The sequence below is a fragment of the Clavelina lepadiformis genome, chromosome 5 (genome assembly GCF_947623445.1).
Source record: "Clavelina lepadiformis chromosome 5, kaClaLepa1.1, whole genome shotgun sequence".
NCBI classification, from domain to species: Eukaryota; Metazoa; Chordata; class Ascidiacea; order Aplousobranchia; family Clavelinidae; genus Clavelina; species Clavelina lepadiformis.
Window position 1 is genome coordinate 6,727,601 of NC_135244.1, and position 25,618 is coordinate 6,753,218.

The window sequence follows — 25,618 nt, forward strand, 5'->3', positions numbered from 1 at the left end:
TCATTTTATTAACGGACATACTGTGCTGTTTATGCTGAACTGTAAGAGCTATTGAGCTGAATAACAATTGTCTGACTCGAATGAACACACCTTCAAAAAAAAAAATTACAAACACCTATGTACAAAAAAACGGGCGCCGCAGTTGGGTAAACAACGCTTTTTGATAAGCCAGATATCTTTATCTTCATCTAGTTATATTTCCATTGTAAAAATATTATAGTAGTCAGTTGAAGAAAAAAATGAACCCTGAGTATTTGAAGTCGTTTATGAATTATAACTTTAAGTTACCGAAATGATCTTCACGCAGCAAGCAACGATGAAGAAGTACAAAAGTACGCTTTATATGGTTATGAGCTTCTACAGTTTCTGTATGCTAATAAGATTTCTGTATTATTTACGTTTGGAGGTAGGACCATCGGAGATAAGTTTATGGTTTTCTTTTTTGGGTATGTTGATGTATCAGAAAAAAATATTTTAAGACACAACTGTTTGGCTTCAGGTTTTCACAATTTATTTGAGTCAAATTGTTATGTTTTCTTTATCACATTGTGCTGTAATTGTAAACAATACCAGCGACATAATTATAGAACACGAATGAGTTTGACAAGTTATGTATCGAGGAATCATCGTATGATTTTTGCTTTGTTGAATAGAAAGTAGCCTATAACAAAAGTATAAAAGTCTTGTTTATAACTTGGTTTTTATCTCATTATTCTTTTTTTTACCGTATTGCAAGATTGGTCATCTCAGCAATTGCGCAATTGCATGCTAATATACTTAAACAAGCAGTAGGCCTATATCATTATAGTTTTACAAATATATGTGACATTTTGAACTTTGTTTTAAACAGGAAAACGTCTCTGTTGGTGAAAAGAATTACAGGTCTTTGTTCGAAAAAGGTTACCTTAAGCTGCTCTTTGATTTGTCGAAACTCCGAAACTGCCCTGGCGACCTAACGCATTTGAGTGTAATTTACGCCTAAGTTAATCCTATATTAAGAAAATATTTTAGCATGTACATCGTGACAAGTATAGTCCATTCGATCTTCATTATTGCTTTGGAGTAGACTTTGAGAAATAACTTTACGCTTTGAAATTGTCGAGAGTTTTGTTTGTTTCGTTGCAATTACTATAAATCCATGAATGGTTTGTTAATGATTTTTAGTTATTGTTACATGTTGTTTCCTTGCAATAAAATCTATGTGATAGTAAATAATACGATTTTTTTTCAGGGACCCATTTCTGTGCGGCTCAACAGAAACCCCCACCTACTTCGAAAAACTGAAAGGGAAAATCATTTTGTGAGAAAAGGAGGTTACTATAAACCACCTTGGTGCAAACCACTTATAAAGGTATTAGTTGCAACAGCCTTAAATACACCGCATCGAGCATCATTTATTGACGGCAATGATATTCTGTAATTTTTCTCTTGCCTTAAGGTGGCGATTGTTATTCCGTACCGAAATCGGGCCACGCATCTTTTATACTTTCTTCAGTACATGCATCCCGCTTTGCAGAGGCAGGAGCTGGAATACCGGATTTACATTATTAATCAGGTCACAAAAGTTATATTTTACAACGACTTATTGGCTATAGTGGTAAAATGAGGGCATAGGCAAAAATTTAACATTTTTCGGGTTGAAATGGGGAGTTTTTAAAACGTAAACTTTAATGAAACACTTGGTAGAGATAATAATGGCGACCACAATAATATATAACTTAGTATACCTTGTTTTTGCAGTGAAAACATTTCAAGCCTTATAGAGTTATGAATTGTAGCCACCTCTGCTCGCTATAACTGATATCAATTGGCGCACAAATGACTAAAGCCATAAGCGAATGTTATAAAAACAACGATTGTTAACAAAAGCTTTTCATACATTCTTCGAAGGTGGGGGACAAGTTTAACCGCGCTAAGTTATTTAATGTGGGATACATGGAAACCCTTGTTGACCTAAACTACGATTGCTACATATTTCACGATGTTGATTTGATCTTGGAACATAATCATCTTCTGTATGGTTGCTCTCCGGAGAATCCACGTCATTTGTCTGTTGCTATAGACAAGCACGATTACCAGCTTTTATACCCGGAGCTCTTTGGTAAAAGACTTATTTGAAAATTTGAAGAGAAATCTAAAAATTTGCTTGCTTATACGTAGGCTACATATAGGTTGAGTTTATATTTTTACTTTATAAACAGTTGAAGAAGGCACGTAGGCCATAAAAATTGTGAAGCCTTTGTAGCTTTTATTTTTACAAAATAGGCTACAGCCTGTACTCTCTAGTCCTAGCTATAGAGAGATAGTCACATAGGCTATTTACAAGGATATCTTTCAACTAAAATAGGAGGCGTAACCTCGTTTTCGTCAAACACGTTCAAGAAGTTGAATGGTTACTCGAATTCATACTGGGGCTGGGGTGGAGAAGACGATGATATGTATAACAGAATTAATAAGACCGGCTTGAAAATCGAAAGAGAATCGACGTCCATAGCGAGGTGATGAGCTGTGAAGTTTCAGAACGCGTTTTAATACGACGGAAGATTGTTTAAAATCGTAATGTTTATTTTTCTAAGTAATTTAATTTAACGGTACTTTCGTTTTATGGAATGGCAACAACCGCCAACCGGTGATATCGAAATACTTAGTGGTGGTGTTTACAGTACACATGCATTTAACTTCATGCTCATGTGTGTCATGTAGATATCGCATGATTCCACACGATTCGGACCCATGGAACGAACCAAATCCTCGACGCCACAAACTTCTTAACAGCAGCATTGAAAGAATGCACGAAGACGGTTTAAGCAACCTCCAGTACATAGTGAGTGTGCGGTGTTGCCAGAAGTCAGGTCGGTATTTCATAGAAAATTGTTCATTAAAACAGTTGTTCCTATACCTTTAACAGATTATTTCGAGAATCGAGAAAAAATTGTATACAAACGTCACCGTCAACCTCATGGCTCCGAATATCAGGTACAAAATAGACGACTATAACGAAACCACCGCAGGGCTAAACCTAAACCAGTCTGAACCACTTGGTCAGGATAGTGGAAAGAGTAACACGGGAGATCAAGTAGAAAGGATACTCTTGAAAGGAGCGGCATAATCCCGATCCTGGAATATTAACAACGACCTCAAAATCTCCTCAACTTCATACGATCGCGCCAAAATATGTAAAGAAGAGAAAAAAAAAAAAATCTGACAGTGTTCATTGAAGTTAAACTTGGTTCTTTCTCCGGGCTGTCGTAATCTTCCTCGTCGCTTATATACGTACTCCAACGAAATTCGTAATAAAATGCACGGAATTTATGAGATAATAACACCTTGTGTTACCTAATTCTTTAAAAAAAATCCCGTTTTTCGATTAAACGTTCATCTGTCAAGATGAAGCAGTCTGAGCTATACTCGTTCTATTCATTTACGGCAACAATAAAAACAAGCAACGCCTTCAACGTAAATTACACTTTTCTACTATGCACAATAAAGTTATAAAGTTTCGCAAAAATTCGCTACGTCTAAAAACTGTTCCTACAGGTATGGGCAACAAGCACGTTTCTACATTGCACAAAGCGGTTGAACTGCAAAAAAACACAACAGGGCAAAAAACTGGTTCAGTAACACGGAGAACTGATGTACGAGTTTACAGTCAAGTGCTTTAAACTGTTTGTCACGGACTAGGGTTTTAAATATTTGAAAGCATGAAAAAAATGCTGATGTAATGAAAACTGACCGGTACACAATGTTTAAAAATATGGTTTCTGGATTGTAGATAACTATAAATATTGCCACTTGTGAAAATTTCAATTCTGCTGATTCCACAATTTATTACAAAAATTTCCATATACTGTATGACAATTAATATTTCTTAACGTTGCAAATAAGAGCAACTTAGATTATGAAATAAAGCACCATGTCCGAAAACTGAATTCCGCGCAGAGTAACAGCTAACGTATTTGGGCAAAAGCTACTAAAAGTACAATTACGATTGTCCACAGCATTACACAATATGGTTTGCTCTTCTCGAGATGAGTTATTCGTTGAGTTGGCACTAATATGCAGAAATACTCACGCCAGAATGTATTTCATCAAACATTTTGACCCATACAAACGCGACGCTTCTATTGGCTCTGTCTTTATAACCTATTCTTCAAAAAAACTCAACGTTGCAGTTTGTAGTTAGGACAGTTTTGGACTGTCGGCTGGCTCCTATGAATACTTTGGTTGATCCTCACTAAACCTGCCTTCATGATACCACGCACCCTCCATCTTGTTGTTCTCCGGAGGAGCCCACATCCGATCCGGACGATTCTGACGTTAAATTTCTACGTTCGGAATTGGATGAAGATTGACTGGCCAGCGAAGAGCCGTTGTCTGACTCAACTTCACACGAAGCATCAATGCTGTTGTTGGCTTTTTCGTAATCTGCATCTTTATCTTGCTGGATGCTGATCTTTGCTGGGGAGGATGGAGTCCGCTCATGGATCGACTCTGAACGTGGGACAGGAGCCGGAGTATTTCTCGAAGGCATGCTGTTGTGACGAGTCCTTCTGGATGATTGCCGGTGCGCCTTCTTCGCAGTCCGCATCTTCGCTTTTGCATCTTCTGAACCACTCTCTCCAGAAGAGCAGGATGATCCAGCATCACCGTTCATCACAACTCCACAATGATCAACAGACCCTGCTGCAGTGCTTGGTCCGAAAAGACGCTGATGCAAAGTGATGCGTTACAAGTCGTTATGCTATTATTTAAAAAATTAAGTTTTGTCACCTTGACAACTACTCCCGGTTTCGCGCTGCCCGCCACATTGTTCAAGGAAGATGATGTTGATGCAGTGCTCTGTGTCGACTTTCCAAGCCGCTCCGATGCACTGTTGGACCGACTCAGCTTAAGCAAATCATAAAATTTATCTTAATACTTGCTTAATCGTTAAGGAAATTTGCAGAACTGGGGAATTTTAAATTACCTGTTGGCTTGCAAGTAAAGCTTGTTGTTCGGCGTGCGCCACTTCCTTTGCGTTTATGATGTCGTGAAGGGATTGAATAAGCGGTTTTAATTGGAATAAGACAGCCTTGTATCCAGGACTAAAAATGTGCAATTACGTTCTTAATATTTTCATAGTTGAAACGTATCATTAGTAGCGGCTTCTTGCATAACTCAACTGCTAACTTTTTTTTTGAAAACACAAACGTTAAACATTTTCTAAATATTGACCATTCCGTGATCGCCCATTGGTCAATCTGCTGGACACAATCACGTGTCCGCTGAAGAGTGTTTAGAAATTCCACATCATCATCATCGGATATGGATTGTGATGGGGAAGCAGATCGAACAAGGCGGGACATGCAGGAGGACTCCCGGAGCATGATGCAGATCATTACCGACCACTCCAAGCATCTCGCCTCAAGAAAGAGTTCAAGGAGGTACCTGAAGAAATATTTTCAAACTGCCAGTGTGAAAATGAGCAAAAATTTGTGATCAAAGAAAGCGGTGATCATATAGAGGTTGAATACAATAACGATTTCATATTAACAATGAGCTTAGCCTATAAGATCTACAAGCATTCAAGAAGATAAGTAAATTCCGCAAAAGTACAAAGTGTCTAAAATCGGGTTGGCATGAACAAACTTGTCCTATACTACTTCGCGTGGTGTAGAGCAAAGAATATTTTTAGATTGATAGAAATTTGCCTTGAATCGCCGCGTCAGGCTTACCGTCCTCCAGTATCAGTTTTAACTTACAACCTGCGGTAGACTGGTTAAATCAAAAGTATCTGCTTTTAGACTTCTTTGCGTATGTTGAGAATACGAACATTTTCCTTACACAAAGCTAACGTCGGCTTAATTGTGATTTCTTCTGTAACAATTAGCATAAACTCACTTTAACTTCATTTCTGATCTCGGATGACCTCTCTTTTCATCAACATCACTCCCGGTCAGTAGGATTCCATCTTCCGTCGTCGCTCCAAATCCGGAATCGTCAAAGGTGTAGCTTGTCTCTGAAACTTCCGAGATTTCGGAGGTGACTGTGGCAAGAGTGAGATTCGAACCCATGTCTTTCGGTGAGAGGATGGTGAGGATCCCGTTGCCTGCTTCATCATCAGTTCCGAAGCCACCGTTTTCATTTACCAGTGAAGCAACGCGTCGGCTTGGAGTCAAGGCGCCTGGTAAAATGTTTAGGTTACATCCTCATTGCGCCTAACCATCTACGTAATGGGGCAGGCTGCTTTGATTTTTTGTTTCAAGCAGGACAACAACGCAGTTACGGTTATACATAAGCGCAGTAGAATTGTCGAGTCAACGTTGTAATTCCTTCACCAAGCTACTCAAACTTATACCGGCGCAAAGTAATTTCGAACAACACAGCAAGCACGATTACCATGACGAGGGCCGGAAGAAGGGCTGTTATTGAGGTTGGTGGATCGCTGTGGTGAAAGTGATCGGAGTGTGCCTAAGTCGTGAAAGGATTGGGAATGCGACGGCGTGCTACCTGCTGTTTCAAAAAGTACAAAACCTTGTGGAACGTTGCCTGGTATAGTATAGGGAAATATCTATTTCAAACGGTAGATTTAACTTAATCGATTATATATCATCAACCGATTATTCAACATCAAAAGCTCAGCTTGTTATACAGTACTGACCACTGCTGTAGCTTGACCGGCTTGATTTCGGCATTGTTAAGGTAGGATATGGCCAGTCGAAGTCATCATGCAGAGCTTTGAAACAAATTATCACCTCGTCCACCCTGCAGCAAAACAATGGCAACAGAGACATATTTTGTGAAAAGAAAGTTTGCAAACGAACTTCGTACATGGACTATACCTCGCGGCTCTGCGCCTTTCTTTCTTGAGCCAAGGAACCAACTGAAAATCAACGTACGCTGCAAATGTTCCAAGTTTTTGCAGTCGCCTCTCGCTTAGCATTTTACGCGCCTAGATTAGTTTAATAAAAATAATCGGTAAATAATTTTCAGAAACCAACTGCAAAGCATCAAAAATTGAACGATAATTTCTTATGGTTCCATCAACAGCGGTTTGCCAAACGAGCGAAGGGCGGCAGTTACTGACAGGATTTGACACTTAATTCGCATAATCTCAACGAACCTGTCTTGAAAGAATGGCGTCTATGAAATAGTGTTCAGCGCAATCAGCAGCGGCGTGTTCTTTGCTTTGCATGGGATCCTTATCCCCAGAATATCTGTGGATGTTAAAATTTTATTTAATCTCACACGCAGCGGGAAAGAATTGTATTTGGTATCTACATAATGACTTTTATGTCTGCAGTTATGTAACCATAAGGTATACGCAAGCGGTTAATGGTTAGTATCACAGCCGAATCTAACGTTAATCACTCTACCACATGGTTAGCCAAGCCTACACAGGCACAGAGAGTGTTAATATCAAAGAAATTTTGCATGACCTGTAAAAAAGCTACAATACTAATGATCAAAGTAAACGTGTTTAATAAGTTACGATAATTTATATGAGCTATACTTATATAACTAAATATTACACATGGTTTACTACTTCGTTTCGGCTTAGTACTATCTTTGTCTATGGTTGATTTGATAGAATCAATTACAGCAGATCATCTGCTTTAATGTTAGCTTAAAATGACATTCAATTGTCCATCGATGGAGTTTTATGAACTAATATGTTCTCATTACCTTTTGGAACGACTGCTGCTATCGCTGGTGCTTACCGGGTTACTGACGGAATGTTGTAATGGTCGGTGTATATGGTGATCCTAAGCATGACAGCATGTAATAAAACAATGTAAAATTGTTATGATTCACAAAATCAATTCTCTTTTTTTCAAATTAAAACTAAACCTGCTTAATTTAAAAATAGTTAAAGCATATTGACAAAATTATTTTTAAAATAAAAACCTTTTTAATTATTATTAATCGCAAACTAATTATTAAACTGACCTGGTGATATTGCCTTGTTCCAAATCGTGACAGAAAAGATTGTGAAGACGCCGCTGGATTCGGAGCCGATGGTGAAGGAAGATCAAAGTAAGATTCGGTGTAACTCCTGGACGGCAACCTTCGATGGTTGGTTGGAGTCGGTTCCTCCGGGGAAGTAGAATTCCCTCCTTGCAACTTGCTTGAGCTGTAGGGGTTAGTAGCGCGAGATAGTTAGCAGTCGGCAAGTAGCCGAAGAGAGGGTTTAGTTTTGGTTAAAAAACACGGAAAGTGATTGAGATATGTTAAGGCAACATTGTCAAGAAGTTTGAAAATGAGAATATGCAGTAAAAATGACACCGGCCACATCGTACGAGATTTGAAAGCGGCATGCGTGTTCAAAAGCGTGGGAATCATCATCATCAACAATCATCAAATAGCATGAAGTGGAACGCAAATAATTAAATAACCAACATCGCACATGCAAACAAACTTGCCGTCGGCCATTAAACAAGTGTAAGGCGTCCAAAACACGTTATCAAAGAGGGCCTTAACAGGCAAGGGTAATAAAAATGTATTTAGAAATTGAGGCAAAGCATTTTAGTGCTGTAAACACCCGAACTGCATCTTTTACACCACCATGCCTTAATTAGGTGCCTCTGTGCACTCAAAACCGACCTAGCCGTGTTATAACCGGGGAAGCTGAGCATGATTGCCGGAGTGGACGGAGCGCTTCGGGTCATTGACGCTTTTCTCATGGCCACGCTAGTCCCAGTATTTTCCTTGCTGAAAGCATTGCTTTGGCCAAGCGACTTCTCGTAATAGCTCGGCGCCATGCTGTACTGTCGCATCACCAGAGATTTTCGCTCGTCGCTGGTTCCATATACATGGTTCAGGGTGAAAATCAAATTATGAGCGACACGAAGAGGAAAGATAATAAAATAACTGTAATTGCTTTGTTGTTCATCGAGCTATATCGATGAACCTTGATATTTCTGATTCGTGTCATTTTTCTTACTGATTCGCAGAAAACTTATTAAAAGTTGGATTGCGTATACAATACACAGAATAAGTTATAGTCTATTTTGACAATAATATATCACCGGCATACACTTTATCAGACTACAGAAATCTCACCAGACTAGATCAGTAAAGAACAAATAGAATAAACCCGTACGCACCCCACACGTAACAGTCCAACACCAAACACTCACAACAAGAATCTGTAACCGATACTCGCTGCCACACCCAAACTGATTCCGAACCTGTCGTTTAAATAACATTCCAAGCATATGTAGACGAGATACCTGTATTTGAAGGGCGGTTCGGTTTCTGTTGGCGTCGTGTGGGATACCGGGGCTAGAGCTGGATAAATGTTGGCGTTGAGTAACGTTGGCTGCCGTGGAGTTATGCTGGCATCGCCGTTACCTAAACAAAAATTAAAGTCTAAAAACCAAGAAAAATCATAATGCAAAACACAATAAATCTAGAGCAGCGATTCTCAACCTTTTTACTAACAGGGCCACATTTAAAACCTGAATCATTCAGAGGGTCGCACAAATATGGTCGTTTTCTATGAAGTTATCACGTCGCTATGATAGACGCTATGTAACCTGATGCCTGGTTTTGCTGTTTATATGGATGTTAACTATTTAGTGCGATTTCCGTTAAATACAAATTCTATCAACACTGATCAAGAAAGTCTGATGTCAACTTTGACATTTCTGGAAGTTCAGCACTAATTGTTTTATTTTCGGTTAAAATTTTTAAAACTAAGGGAAGATTGCGAAGTCGGGATCGCGGCTGAGAACCACTGGTTTCTCGGATTGCATCGGTTTAGCTTTTATGTGAAATGAGCAGAATTTTGCTTTCACAAAACTAAAAATTATTTTGCAAAGAACTTTACTTGGCAAAATTATTCAATACAATGCCTTTACTATTCATTATATGACCCATACGAATCCCTGTATGATAGCACCGCTACATCCGTAATTTAATGTTGTTTCAACAAACTAGGTTAGTAAATTTGCAGTGCACGTAAATGTACTCGCATACAGTATTTAGTGGAGCGGTAGAAGACCAGGAAACGTCACAGATACAGCAATACTTACAAGAAGCGTGGAACAAAAAAAATGCAAAGAATGTAATATCAATCACCAAGAACAAGATTTATGAATGATGATGAACCTCAATTAAATTACAAAGTCTGTCTGTCGCTTTGAAGAACATTGCTATGCGTAGCTTTGTAGAAAGCTCTAACACCTCCGTCTAACGCCCATTAAAAATCTAATTAACCTACCAGAGTTGAACCACTCTTCCAATATCTCATCCAATACTACATATCAAACAAGATAAATAACACAGAAGTTTTAACTGACAGCCTAAGGACAATCTATGTCATAGCAGCCAAGTTCAAAACCAAGATAACTACAGAATAATAATATATTTTTAATGTCGCAAACCTATGGCCCGCAAGAAACGAGCGATGTCATTGGCGAGTTCCCATTTTTCATGCTGGAGGGCCTTGTCAAATAGTTCAGTGGCATCTTGTCTCGCTTTTGAGAGAGGTTCAAGATTTTGTACTATGATGAGATATGACGCAGCGGTTCGAAGTTGATTCTTCTTTAAACATTCCTGGAAAGAAATTAAGCCCGGTAAATTTATAATATCTGTTGCAGTTGTTGGTTACCGGTCGGTTTGATTCTATGACATATCACAATAATCTTATTATGATGTTACATAAAATGATAATGTTATCTGTACTATTTCAAAAGGGATCTATTTTAAGTAATTTGATTCATCTTAAACTCTTGGAAACGAAATTGACCAACTAAAAAGATCTATAGTTATATCACTTCAGGTCATTGACAACGAAAAACAGTAAACGAAAACATGTAACACTGTAAAATTTGCAGTGTAAATCATAGCGAACAAAGCCGAATAACAAAAACTAAAGTAAATGAAAACAATTTAATTGCAGACGTTTTCAGCGTCACTGTAAACTTTTTCAATATCAAGTACAGCTATCTACATTATTATTTGATTGCTGCTTATAGGGAGAAAGCGTGTTGTGGCTGCGGACGTATAAGTTAATGTTAGAAGTTAGATGAACCCAATGCCGAGACATCGAACAAATCAAAAAGAAAGAGTCAGCTTACGGGTCATCCTTCACACATCATTCCCAACCCACTTATTTTATCCGTTGGTGAACAGGAGCCGTAAACTTAAGATAAAGGAAAGCATCTACAATAGTCAGACATGGCTAAATACCAACGTGCAATCACAGCCCATTGTTTTTATCAAATACGTAACAATGGTATAACTCCGCCGTGGTGCTCGAATCAAAACAGAACAAGTGTGAAATGCGCAGCAAAGTCTGGTGCGCGGTTTCGTCAAATGCCGAAAGGGCCCCGAGCACAAACTTTCAATCACCTGAAATAATTCCCGAGGACTTCCGACTGAATTGAAGAGATATTCCCACAATGCTATCTCGGTCTTCCTGGCGCAGTGAGCCACGGTCTGGAGGTATTCTGGGAAGTTGCCGAGGAACGTGATCACCGTAGGGAGGAGTGGATCAGGAATCGGCTCGGATGCCGTCGCTTCTTCCTCTAGGACCTACAGATGCAAGAGAAAAAAGATGCCATGATGCACAAGACTGAGAGGCAGTATGTTTCATCGAACAGGTCAATTTCCATATACGCCCATGGAAATTCCGATGACGTTGAAATTAAACAATTTTACAAACAAAGCTAACCTCGTGCAGCATGAGTTCTAGCACGTGAGCAAAACACGACAAATTTCTGCAACTGTCTGCAAGGAGCAGGGCGTTGTACCCGAGATTGCCACGAAGCAGCTGACGAAAGATCTAAAAACAAGTAACATCCTTAGTTTTTTGTCTGTTGCACTGACTGCTACTTCACAGCCTTTCGAGATAAGAACAACCCATGAATTTATTTATTTATAGATTAAACAAAACGCAACAATACAGAAAGTAAGACGAGGGCTAATAAGAAAAATCAATAAAACCAGATGGAGTGTAAATAAAAGATTCAATTAGTCCATTAAATCGAAGAAAGAAGGCTTTTAAAACTTAACTTGAGGCATTCCACAATTACTTCTCAATCGATACAGTATATTTGATAATTTAATTTACCTCGTGTAAGTAAATTTCGGAGGTTCGTTCCATAGTTGAAAAATGAAACCAGCTATTGCACTTGCGCGGGGATCGCTTCTCCATAGAGTTACATGTCCACGGATATTCAAGCTATTTAGGTTACATGTTGCGTTACAAAATCCGACTGTTAGTAACCAGACTTACGTCATAAAAAGACGAGAGAAATTTTGGCATTAGGCGTCATAACCGACTAATCAAAAACGTTTAGGGCTAACTAATAGCATAAAAATATATCAAAAAAATACGGCGTTAAATCGACTTTATCGAGTTACGTAGTTTACGATGAAACTCACAGTTTCTGAAGTGACACCAAGAATGACAGCTTCATTGAAAAGCACAGCAAGTGGGTAACAGGAATCCGACGAAAAACTGAGAGTTATACGACGAGCTGTAAGCTGCAGCTCGAAACCCCTGTGTGAGTTATCGTTTCTAGCGTTGTTCATACTTGGTCGTGACGGAAAGAGAGGAAGCCACACGCGGATGCCAGAGCCACCGCAACCAAGCCACAATGCGTCGGTAAGATGGGCTTTTGATCTAAAACGACAATTACAAGGATGTCTGATCAGCGTTATTTAATAAAATTGGCAAACGTAAGCGCCCATGATTTTCTCGAAAGTTTTCGTTGAGTGTACCAGCTCAATTTCAACTAAAACCGAATTAATGAGGTATAAATTCAACTTCAAATCTATTCCTGGTCATGAAAAAGAAAAGAAATCTGATCAGTATACTTGTATAAATGAAGTGTTATGAGCTCTAGATGAACGTGAAAAGATGTTTTGAAAGGAACTGGAACGAAAATCTACCTATTTTTGTGATAGGTACTCCACATATTCTCAACACACGATGCAAGCACAATGGGAGGGTTGAATGCCATCTGTTTCCGATCAGAGAACACGTCATCTAACATTGATCCTCCAGCATCCTCATCTTCAATGGAGCGTTGGAAGAGCAAGAGACGACCTGGAGAAAAGTGATTTCGATGATATCAAATATTTTTCTCATTGTAGAACAATTATTATCAGGTAGGTGAGAATTCCATATAATTTTCTTTTTTTATTTATGCATTCCTTTACTGTATGATAGGATTTTCCATTTAATTTTGTTTTCCAAAAATTTAAAGGAAATAATTGCCTAAAATTTAACCTATGATCTCAATAACAGTAATTAAGAACATAAGATCAGCGTTTTTTATGTCTATTTTTATGCAATATATTGCATGATGAAAAGCCAGAATCCTATCCTCCACATACATTTGACACAATTTTAGTTTGAAGACGACAAGTAACAATGTTTCCATACCAGCAACATTAACCATGATGACTTCGGTTTCTTTCTGAGGTCGAGTCCCGGCAGATGCCGACGAGGAAGAACGTCTGGTCGCACTCTCTATATGAAGTGACGACATTGTAACTGAGGCAACCAGGGTGGGATAACGAACATAACGATTCAGAGACATGTCTTGTAGAAAGGTAAGTGTGGCTGTAGGTCTTTGACTGGAGACAATGCAGAACAATCAATCAATTATTCAATAGGTATAAATTAGTTTAGAAATACATGAGGATATAATTTGTGCAAAAACATAACCCAAAATTTATTAACACAATAAACAATGTTTTGAAATTTCCATTTAGTTACCTTTTTGTTTCGCGGGAAAGAATAAATATGTTAATGCGACAATCGTAAGTAAAAAGTATGAGAAGGTTTTGAAAGACGTTTACCAAAAGAATCTGAAATTACAAAACCAAACAATGAGTAAACTTTCTTCATCAAAAAACAATAACTTTATAAACAAAGTTTTAAAAAAGTTATCGGAAGTCAAAGTATGGAACAAAATTACACAAAACTAAAAATGCTTCCATCTCAAATTGTAATAACAAAACCAACTATCTTCTTTGCCTGGAAATACTGCAATGGTGCTACCTACCTGAGAACGTATTTTCCTAATACAGGCAAATGCATTATCAAGATTGCTGACTCGTGGGTAAATTCGAATTTCATCAACATTTTCAGGTAAGTTGTAACATGAGACAACCAGGAATTCTTGCCACCAGGTAAGTCCTCCTTAAAGTAGGTTGAATAAGGCATCATTATTCAATAGTTTAAGCTTTACATGCAGCTGAAATTAAACAAGTTATCAGAAGTCCCACTTTCGGCTACAGTGCTAAGTATCAATTTGGAAAAGAAGAACGTAAAGCATTTGACAGACAGCATTTAGCAGTAACAATAAAACTTTGTGCTCATCACGGAAACATTGTAAGGTAATTATTTAAATTGAGTTTTTCATGAAATATAGTTCGAATAAAACCAATGAAAAATACGACATGTAAAGATGGAAATGGCAGAATGGATAGTTAAAAAAGATAGACTATAAAATCATTCAAACTCACCAGTGACAACTGTGTCTTTCTCCTGAGAGACATTGCCAAAGACCTTCCATTTTCTTGAGATCAAGTTATAATGAGCAAGCCCGTTATTCCCAGCTATGGCCAAGTAACAACCAGATTCATCCACCGAAGCAAACTATGAAAAGTCAAAGACTTATTGAGCTTATAGTGTTAAACATTTACAAATGCATTATTTTGAAAGTAATTATTTAAATAAATGCTCAGTTTTTAGATGAATAACAGCAACAGAATAGCAAATTAATATCACATAATTAAAAAATTCACTGTTTGAAGTGTTTTTACTAGATGAGCAAATATGAGGAAAAATAGTTGGAGTGAGTACTCGTTTCAAGAAAATAATCTAGGTGAAAGGTCACCACTATCAACACACACAGGAAGCGAAGTCATCTTATCCATAAATCACTAATTACAGTCACCAAACATTTTACATCATAATGTTAGCAATATACTTGTATCAAAGTACAAAAGCTTAAAAATCATTACAAAAATATCTCACTCTAATTGGCCAATTGCTTGGGAGGTAATTAACTGGAAACTGAATGACAGTCCACTGCTTGTTGCCAACTGCTGGTGAACTATACTTAAGATCACTTTCTGCTGGATTGGATGCTCCTGGCTCTTCTGTTCCCTCTTCTGGAAGCGAAAGCAATCGATTTTCATGTAATGTTGCAGCTTCCCATAAGGTTGGAGGCAACGACCTTCACACAGACATGTCAAAAAATGAAGTTTTTGCTGCAGAAGACACTATACAACGTGTATCTTATGACACATTACAGTTCCTACCAATTAAAACTACTATTAAATGAAGCAACTTGCTCATCTTGCTAGCTTTGAGATCATTTTTTTATAATGCGATTAATTTTACCGTCTTCTTGGAGATGGAGAATGTGGGACAGTTTTAAATGCACCAACACTGTTTGAACTGGCGTGGGTGGAAATAATCTTTTTGGTTTTAGTTTGTTTTTCATTTGATCTCATTGGAGACAACAACTTCTGCTGTTTTTCACCAATACTTAAAAACATTCTGTCTTCTCCATAAAGTAAGGCGTGGCAATGGTTGCTCTAAATGCAAGTCAAACAATAAATACAGTTCGCTAATAGGGCCATGTATAATACGTTGCTATATGCTGTAAGTCAAATAAAGCCAATGCTTCCAATAGCTGGTAGCTATAATAATAAGTACACACTAGCCTGGCCGGGTAAAATATATTTAATCAAAAGATCTGAAAATTGACAGAAACCCACCATGCACGGGTTGGTAGCAAGAGCACTTTTAGCAAATTGCACTTGTAAAAGTTGACCCAATTCAAGCTCAGTGTTAGTGTCGTTGCTTGAGGTTGATTTTTTTCTGAATCTTTTAAAATGTTTTTTCTTCTTATTTTCTTGGCCTTGTGATAATGTGGAATGATCTATTGAGTTTCTATCGCTATGTTCACTCTCTGATTTCTCACTTGAAGAGGAAGGGGTTGCTGACGATAAGGCCTCACTGATCAACCAGAGTTGATAACCTTCAACACCCCAGCTCTTACAAAATATAAATAAATAGAGTAAATGGTCAATGTACATTTAAAAAAAAAACAAAAAAAAACATTAATAATATAATATATAACGTAACCAATTTTACCATTGATCGAAATATTCCTTGAATGTTAGCGGTACCGTCTGTTGCATAGGCCCGGTCTGATGCTAACGTACAGACGAGGCAAGCACCAAACACACTCCAAATAGATATTCCTCCGCTTGCCCAAGACAGGGCCAAGGCGCAACCATCTGGTGACCAGTCTATGTGAAGAACAGATCCTGCAATTATAAGTATGTTTGTATTAATTCATGACAGGTATGTGTTTTGCTTCACACCATTCAAATTTTAATAACAATATGATTCCATGGGTCTGATTATTGATTGCAATGGTGGATTGGAAATGACACTTAAATTATGTGCCACACTCTTTTGATAAAAAATGGTGAGAACATAAATACATACAGGTTTAGAAATTATCACTAATTTATAGCTTTTGTCAAGCAATATTGCAGTAGATTTTAAATAAACAAAGAAATGAAGTTACCGGTCAGAACCATTTTATAAAATGATTAAACATTGAGCTAATCAATTACTTTTTGCTGATGTATAGGTATATAGACCAGGGGTGGCCAGACCTGCTTCATGCTCGAGCCGCATATAACAAATTCCAGTTTTTAAAGAGCCACAACACAAAACAATAAAAAATACGAATTTATTCACTTACAACTAAGTGTAGCTATTGATAAACATTAGTGCTGCGTGGTGATACTATGAGTCTCCACCTGGGCTTCACCAACTCTTTTTGCAATTTACAATTATTAGTATAACCATAACCAAGACTTAAAACTAGGTCAGCCCTGACGTACAGCTTCAATCTGACAGTTTACTTAACTACAGTGTACAAGTTAGCACACTTTTGTACAATAATGTACTTTTTGGAGTGTAATCTGATTATTACTAACCATGAGTCCATTGTTACTACGTGTGATAGAACGCATTGTTTCATAATCTGATCAAACAACTCGTCTAGGCCGGGAAAATGCATGTCTAATTCAACAATGCTAATTCATTAAAGAGCCGCAATCAAAGGCTCAAAGAGCCGCATGCGGCTCGAGAGCCGCAGTTTGGCCACCCCTGATATAGACTATATATCATAACAAGTGTTACCCAGCTAAAAGGTTTCAAAACTCCTACTAGTAGTAAAGTTCTAGTAGACTAATACATAAATTTTCATCATACAATCACGAGCACAAAGGTAATGACACAAGAGATAGGCAAAGCATCCAAGGTTATACAAGAGAGGTTTGGGAAGTATTGGAGATTTCCAAAAAATCAAGCATAAAATAGAAACACGTTTCATATCAACAACAAATTATTTAAACCCTGAGATCAAAATAGTCTGAACAATTACACTAAATGAATAAATTATCATGTATTCTTATTATTAACTCAATGTGCTGTTAGCTTCGTTCCAATATTTATGATTTTGTTCCAATGAAGACACTGTTATGTGTATGAATTAATAAGGTGCCCTATAAAAGAATATGTCTATTTGAGGGAATTCCCTGAGGGCTTTTGCTATGGATGTACATCTCATTTTTCAAAGTAAAATAAAAGCCACAGTTAAAGTGTACAGATAACTAACAAGCATCAACTGTCTTATGGGATGATGTTTGTTTAATAAAGAGATCACCTAAATATTAAATCATACCAGAACTAAAAATGTATAAACCAGTCATAGCCCAACCTACTGTAATATTAAAGATACCATAAGTATGCTCAAAAGAATTTAAATCAAAGCAGAATTTTTAAAGCGGCACACTAACCACTTGTACCCACTGTTTGCAATGAATGTTTGATTAGTCTCTACTTAACAAGCACCCATACCAACAAACACTTAAGAGGAAGCCACAAATTGGCTTTTCACAACCAGAAAGTATAATACAAACATGCATTCTTGATTGATGATTTGACACTAGATGGTTTGTCCTACTTTACTGTATAGAATACAACTAAGTTGCAGCGTAGCAACACAAGACATTTTGCTGCAATGTATACCCATGTTGTATACCAATGTATACCCCGGTTGCAATCTAACCTTTATATAGCATTATAAATCATTTAACATCAGTAAAAGAAAATTAATTAATATGACAATTAATCATGTTTAACATTACTGTATATTAATTCTTAAAAACAGACAGGCATGCACTATGATGTATATTTTTAGAGTATACGCAAGTCATAGCACTACCACCACCAGCTGCTGCCAAAACAAGACATTTAATGATTAAATTATGGTTAGTGACTTACCAACAGAATTGTAGATGTTGGGGTAGTGAGTTAGTGATAATGCAATTGTGTGTGAGAGAATAAGACAGCCTGTTACATCCTCAACTGCATAAACACAGCAGTCCCCTCTGCAATAATAACATATAGGTATGGCAATATAAACTACATTACTACATACTGTGTGATACATAACCTATAATGTACAAAACATATATCATAATTTTAAATTGATAAAATTTATTTTATTTAAAACAATACATTAAAGCGAACATTTTCCTTAGTGAAAGAACAAGATACAAATCAGAACAAAAGATTTATAAAGAACTAAAGCAAAAGCTTAATCACTTTTCTGTTCCAAATGCAAGTAGGCGATATTTATTGTTGACTGCTACACATGTGGCATTATTAAGGCCAGGAGCCCAAATTCCTTTCAGACTCCAGCTTGAATGGCTGTCACATTCTTGATTAGTGGTGACAGTTTCAGTTTGAGAAACTACAACTAACGCACCATGACCATCACTCAAAACCATAGCAAATCCATCCAAGAAAGGGCTATAATCCGTAACACGCTTAGTATAAACATGCTTTGATTTTATCTGAGAACCTGCAAAATGTTATGTCAGTAGATTAATATCTGATACTTGACTGTAAATCAGTGGTTCTAAACCAAGACTCCATAGAATCCCAGAAATTCTGCGAGTCAGTTGCAGGGGTTGGGTAGAGTCCTTCACAAATGCCCAGACTAATTAGTACAAATGTTTTAAACAAGCAGAATTTTGTCTAAAATTATTGTACTTAAAAATTGTTACATTTTTATATTTCTAAAGTTTACCATTATGTACACTGTATAATTTATCTTTAAAGAAATATACTATGTATGATATATTAAAGAAGCAGCCGTTTCTTGAAAGACTGGCTTTAGGTTTGCGCAATTTAATAAGAGTTTATTGCTCTAAATATTTTTGTTTCATCAAAGTGAACTATGAGAAAAGTATAACTTAAAACTGCGTCTCATGACAATGACATTTAATTGACACTAAAACAAACATTGATCAACAAAGCAATACCTTCTTATTCTATCTAATACCTACAGACTCACATGCGCTTATACAATAGCATGTAACTCCCAGCACCTTACAAATGTCACGTTGCCCTGTAAAAGTAACTTTATAGCTTTGTATCTGAAGGCTTTGGCAAGGCTTTATTTGGGGTTTGAAAAGTTTAATAGGTTAGTAACCAATGCATAATTTAATCTAAGTTTTTTTCTTGCACTAATTTACCTGCGACATGCGCATCAACAGAAAAGAGAATCTTGCAAAGTAAAACGGACTTTCTACCGTTGGATGGTGTTTCCCATGACAACAGCTCAAGCCGGCCATCTTTCAACGTTACGAGCAAGTCATCATGCACAGATGACAAACTGTTAATAAAATGAGGTAGAGCAGGTATATATTATGTACCATGTTGTTTAAATTAGGACCACCTGAAATTTTAAGGTGCTTTTCTATATATTTATTTTTGTATGTATATATTCTTTTAACTTTATTTAAAAGAGACAAAATAACTACGCAAAAGCCTGTAAATACCTAGTAATAGCACTTTTAAAATTGACGTTGGTCTTCAGAGCTAGTCTCAGTGCAGGTATTGCTTCATTGGAGTCTCCCTGATTTCCTTTGGTCAGATCATATTCGTAAAGACTAAGACCACGATCACCCTTAACATCTTGTTCAAGCTGGTACAGTAGAAGGTACCCTTCAGTTGTCTAGAAAGCAGAAGAGTTTTGGAGATTTTCTGCAAGAACCAGCCAGTTAAAGCTCATTACTTGTGCAGTCAGTGCAGTTGAATTTAATGTGTTATGTATAGGTTAAGTATTTTCTATTTCTAGTTTAATATGTTCACTGTGCATTTTAAGTAAACCATTTTAATATTTTACATGTACACTTGGTTATTTAAAGTAATTCTTTTGTAAAAACAAACAGTTAATTGAGCACTGTCAATAAAACACTGCAAATAGTTTCTTACAGTAACAGCTATCATGCTGCTGTCTTGTCTCCATTCTGCTAATTCATTCGTACCAATGGAAGCAACAGATGAATGGCATCTCTGATAGCATACTATTTCGACACATGGCTAGTTAAAAAAGGAACAAGGTCATCAAAAAGTGAAAAAATCTTACAAAAGGCATAATATATTAAACAAGTGTAGTGCAGAAGTGCAAAGTCATCTGATGCACTTGTACACTAGATACTTGTTAAACTGCTATCACTTTGGTATGGTTGTAAACCTTTGTAGTTGATTAGACCCATAAATCATATATGACATACAGACTTGTTTTTTAAATCACATGGCATATACAAAAAATAATGTATCATTTAAGTAGGCCTATATAGAATATTGTATAAAAAACTTACTCTGCAATGCCAAATGCTGATGGTTGTTTCAGTTAAAACAGCAAACAGCATGCGATAACGATTGCATCTTATTTGCTTCAATCGTGACTTTTTCCCTTGTCCAACAGACAGGTACTTAGGCCATCCAACAGGAAAATACATGACTATGCAGATTATCAAACAGTATTTGAAGCATGGTTTATGATGCACATTCCATATCCATTTTTCCACAAATGATACAAGTTACATATCCATATAGTACTGCAGTATTATCAATCACAAAAATATTGAAACTTCTTGGAAAAATTGGCAGTATTTCTACATATGGAAAAATGCAATACACACATTCATATACGGAATTGATCCAATAACAAAAATGACGTTACCAATAAGTAGCCTAATCTATTGTTTTCACATCAGCTATAACAGATTTGCCAATCACTCAAGCTGACAGCCCTGTCTAATAAACCTAACGCCAGCAATGTGTTAATGCACACCGTATTGTGCCACTGTGTGCTTTGGTATTGGGATCTTTATTGTTGGACAACGATTTAAAGTCATTGCACAACTCGACAATAAGTCTTGATTGTCTGGGCCACGGTAGCCCTGACTGGAAATTATAGCTCAGTTTTTAACGAGAAATTGCAACTTTTGGCATGATGTAATGTACAAAAGCCGTTTATAGATCTCGTACATGTAAGTGCCACACTTTCCTCCAGGGCCAATAACCAAGCTTGTTTCTGTTTAAGTTCCTTTAGATTTAGATACCAGTACACATTTTTTTTCACGCAGGCTAGAATTGCTCAAGTAATAGAATTTGGTTATAATGCTACACCCTGAAAAGTGAATGAGCAAGAAAAAATTTGCAATTCCATAAAAACATTTTTGGCAAAATTGGCAAAAACTTTACAGTTTTCTACTGTTAAAAATACGTGAGATAACAAACTGATTAGTTCACCTATTTCTATATGACGAACAAGAGTGTAAATACATCTTTTATCACTTGTACAACTCACACTGCACTAAAGGCAGCTGTTGGTATCAATCATCAGATAGGTTATACGTTACTGCACAATTTTCGGTTTTTGCCTGAAATCAAGATACACATTTTAAATTCTTTGTAAAGCTCCTAATTAAAAAATGAACAGCGTACAAGCGCCTATATGGAAAGTTTGTATAATACACTGAAAATGTCTAGCGTGGTTAAGAAGCATATATTGCTATGCCAATGTTGTAAATATCAAGTTTCAGTTATAACTTGACAGTTGCACAGATAAGCAGGGCATAGACAATGGCCTTACAATCAGGTCCATTTGTAAAAGGAACTAGGCCCACTTGCAGTGGAAAATAGACTTTTAATACTAGTGTGGGCTGTGGAGTAAAACATAAAGCCTAATTTTTGAGCGTAGGTCTCCTTATGCTGTTAGGTTAAAATGAAAGCTTTCCATACAAGTTTGTGAACTAAAAATCAAGAATAACAATGGAGTGCACAAAAATGGCAACTTGACTAATTCAATCTATAAATGAATAAAATTAACTAAGTCATCAAGAGCAAAATTAAGCACCGAAAGTGCGGTTCTGGAGTTAAGGATAACAATACTGAGTGTGCCTTTGCTGAACTCTGCAGTCTGGCACAAGAATAAATGACTCTACAAGAAATGTTGTCATATAAGCTAGCTTAAACAGCCTGTACACATACAATCAGTGACGACCTATCCAACCAGGGCTGGCATAGGTCAATGCAAGAGATGTGACTGCATTGGGCCCCACACTGCTTACCACCAATAGAGAAATAATAAATCAGCTTTTATTTTGTGCAAATCACACTGTTATTTTTCTAGTGTTACTTCTAAATTTGGTTTTGATTGAGAATGTTTTTGTGAAAATATATCATGTAGCAAAGCTTTTATTTGGAGCTGATTTGCAAAGAGTTGACATTTGTTTATGTTATCCTTTACATTAAGGTAGCCTATTTAAATGGGCCCCGTCATAAGTTCTTGCATTGGGCAGCGCGCTTGCGCTAAGGCCAGCACTGTAGGATATCTAACCATGGCCATATTGCAAACCAAAGATATTTATGGTGTTTTTGGTGGAAAACGGTACGTACGTCTGCATAGCAATTGGTAACAATCACCATGCAATACACAACATTTAGTTGCTGGGGATAATCCTTAAATCTAGTGAGAATTCATGGATCGTTAATTAAGCTTATACCAATTTTAAGTAAAGCCTGCGTAACGTGGCGTCTACCATTTGTGACGTGTATCAAGCAGTTCAAAAAAACCTGGAAATGAAAAAAACGGTGAAAATGCATTATTTTCCAAAGAAATTTTGAATCAACAGTTACATAGCTTATCTTGCCAGCTCTTTTTTTAACAACATACAATAATTTCGCGCAAATTATCTTCAACATGTTGCCAAATGAATTGCTAAGTAAACAAGTTCCCGCTCAGAAAACTAAGTGTTTTTGCACAAACTTGTTCATTGATCTTCAAAACATAAGAAAATATAAAATTTGATGGCATTTTTTTAATTTCATAACCAAACTAAGTATTGTTTTGACTTTGGTAAACGCCAAGCCACACGGAGAGAAGTCGGTCATGCTTTACTTCTAATCAAAGGAGTTATTGACGTGTTCTTTGTGGGTATCGTATGAAATGTTTGCCTTATGAGGCCGATTCGAAAGAGCGGGTTCTACTGTTGAATAGCAGCCTGCTGTTTTACAATAGCACTCTGCCATTGCTTTCTGCATAGTGACTTACGGACTGCTGTTCATGACGTAGTCTAGTTTTTCAACAAATGGTTGAAGTGTTTTTTCCTAAAAAAGAGTACATTGCTTTTTTAAAAAGAATATGTTTAAATATTGGTTGTGTGGGTGAGGATGAGGATAGCGTATTTTTCACGTCTTCAATACTGTTGAAATAAACAAACAGTAAGTATAATATAGTAAGTTGTCCAGGTTTCAGCAGCAACCAATGGCAGAGTTCTACCTGAACAATCACAGACTGCTTGTTGTTACGTCACGAACAGCAGCCTATCAAGTACAGAGCAGCAATTTGCAGCAGCGTGCTACTCAAGCAATCACAGCCTGTTGTTCATTACGTTATGAACAGCAGCCTAGTTTTACACATCTCCAGTAGCAGCCTGTCCATTACTGAGCAGTCAAATATAACGGGCTGCTATTAGAAAACAACAGGCCGCTGTACAAAAAAATGACCTTTCTTCTGAGTATAAGCCTGCCTCTCTAAATGACTATTTGTATTCACCAACTAGGCTACACGACGTCACCGATGGCACGGTGCTCTACCGACAGCAACCACGAACCATGTGACGTCACGATTGACGATGCTACTCAAAACAGCAGGTTTGCTAATGGTGACGTCAGAAAACGATCAAAGCATGTGCTCAGTTAAAACTGCTACAGGATTACGGCTTCTGAGCGGTGGGTAGAGTGTTTCAAAAGAAGTAAGAGACCTAATAACTCATCTAAGATTGTTTAGGCTAACCTAAGAGTACTGTATCGGTATTTTATAGTAGGCTAGGAAATGCAAAACTATGGTAAAATTAAGTTTAGTGTACGCCATGACACCGGCATACTGTTTTGCGCACAGCTGCACGGTGGCAACTGTGATACTGTCTCGGCACACCGAAGATCTCGTCAAAACCTGACGTACAGTCACGGACACAGACGGTAAACCATTGTGTAGATTTGTTTTGTGATTACTTTGCACTGGCTCATTAGCTTATCTTAGGCTCTCAGCCACAAGTAAAGGACGCGTACACATAATCATTAATCACCCATTTAACAGCAAGAGGTACCGCACTCTGTACATGAGTCAAGCCAGCAGACAGTGTCTACCAAAGCCCCAAAAGAATAAATCTGTTAGCTTGACTCCGAAGGCTTTTCTATTGTACAGTAATACAACTTAAGAGCGTCCAACGGTTAGGCTTATGGTGATGGTCAGCTATGGTATGATATAATCTTTATCAAAAGACGGAGGAAAATCTTACAACTGAAGCCCTACTCAAAGATTAAGTGCAAATTTCGACTACCGCACATTCTTTGCTTGGTTTCCTTTGATTTTTTACATAGTATTGCCTGAATTTAGAACTGTCCACCGAGTACACAAGCAGGCAAGTGTCGTTAATCTTGCTCAAAGGTATTACAACGGTAGCGCCACTGCGTATCGAACCCGAAGCACATGCCGCATTATTTTGAGCCAAGCGCTTGAACCATGCAAGGAAGGTATAAACGACGCTTAATCCTGTTTAGTGGTTATGATAAACAATTGCAAATTTGGGCAAAACGCCAAGTTAAGTCTAGCAAAGACTTTCATCTTTCCGAAAATGAAGGTTATTTAACCTTACTAAGTAATACCAACAGCATCAGAAAGAAATGATTAAGACAAAGTCCGCCTATATAGATTTTTTTACGTTTTTTAGAATTTCACAATTTCTAAAAACTTGGCTCAACTGATTGTTGAACTCGCAATAAAGCTATCCGGGTTCGATACCCACGGAAATGATATTGAGCAAGAGCAAAGTATGAAAGACCGTCGTCTGCAGTACCGCCGTTTCCTGTAGGCCTGACGTCATTTTCTATCGCCTCATATAAAAATGAAACAACAAATAAAAATAAAAGTATGTGCGTGTCCTTCAGAAGTTATGCAAAAGCAAGCTCAGTAACTGGGGTTCAGCCGTTGAGTTAACGTCGTGCAAAGACTTCCCTTAGACTGAAGTCAAAGATTCTGATACCATACCATGACAGCATGTCTAAGCAACAATTGAAGAAAATACATTTTCTACCTGTGAATTTTATACTGTAAATTTGTTATACGTTTAGACGTGCTAAATTTGCGAAAGTCACCATTTATTAAAATTGAAGCCTTCAGACATATCGTTAAAAACCAAAAATTCTATATTGTCTATG

The 25,618-nt window shown here is 37.2% G+C and overlaps 2 protein-coding genes across 3 annotated transcripts; one reads left to right on the forward strand and one right to left on the reverse strand.

The window, feature by feature from the left end:
- Window positions 1-243: 243 nt before the first annotated feature.
- LOC143459309 (beta-1,4-galactosyltransferase 2-like) lies at window positions 244-3,273 on the forward strand. The gene is made up of 8 exons (XM_076956402.1): window positions 244-406; window positions 851-967; window positions 1,232-1,351; window positions 1,439-1,555; window positions 1,891-2,101; window positions 2,348-2,498; window positions 2,704-2,824; window positions 2,909-3,273. Exons 1-8 carry the CDS (start codon window positions 293-295, stop codon window positions 3,107-3,109), a joined length of 1,152 nt encoding a protein of 383 aa, XP_076812517.1. The 5' UTR covers window positions 244-292; the 3' UTR covers window positions 3,110-3,273.
- Window positions 3,274-3,382: 109 nt separating this feature from the next.
- On the reverse strand, window positions 3,383-21,025 carry LOC143459308 (guanine nucleotide exchange factor subunit RIC1-like). 2 transcript variants are annotated; one of them, XM_076956400.1, is made up of 32 exons: window positions 20,710-21,025; window positions 20,321-20,428; window positions 19,885-20,060; window positions 19,579-19,718; window positions 18,644-18,902; window positions 18,320-18,426; window positions 16,109-16,284; window positions 15,730-16,008; window positions 15,350-15,546; window positions 14,981-15,182; window positions 14,467-14,599; window positions 14,004-14,140; window positions 13,715-13,806; window positions 13,379-13,572; window positions 12,883-13,039; window positions 12,373-12,613; window positions 12,059-12,169; window positions 11,660-11,770; window positions 11,338-11,520; window positions 10,368-10,539; window positions 9,213-9,333; window positions 7,930-8,113; window positions 7,666-7,745; window positions 7,103-7,196; window positions 6,822-6,931; window positions 6,641-6,744; window positions 6,379-6,492; window positions 5,881-6,163; window positions 5,215-5,427; window positions 4,967-5,084; window positions 4,771-4,887; window positions 3,383-4,708 (listed from the first exon to the last, which is right to left on the reverse strand). In XM_076956400.1, exons 1-32 carry the CDS (start codon window positions 20,848-20,850, stop codon window positions 4,247-4,249), a joined length of 5,316 nt encoding a protein of 1,771 aa, XP_076812515.1. In that variant the 5' UTR covers window positions 20,851-21,025; the 3' UTR covers window positions 3,383-4,246. The 2 variants fall into 2 exon arrangements, with proteins under 2 accessions (XP_076812515.1, XP_076812516.1); XM_076956401.1 differs by lacking the exons at window positions 7,666-7,745; window positions 7,930-8,113 and adding an exon at window positions 8,584-8,778.
- Between the last annotated feature and the right edge of the window lie 4,593 nt (window positions 21,026-25,618).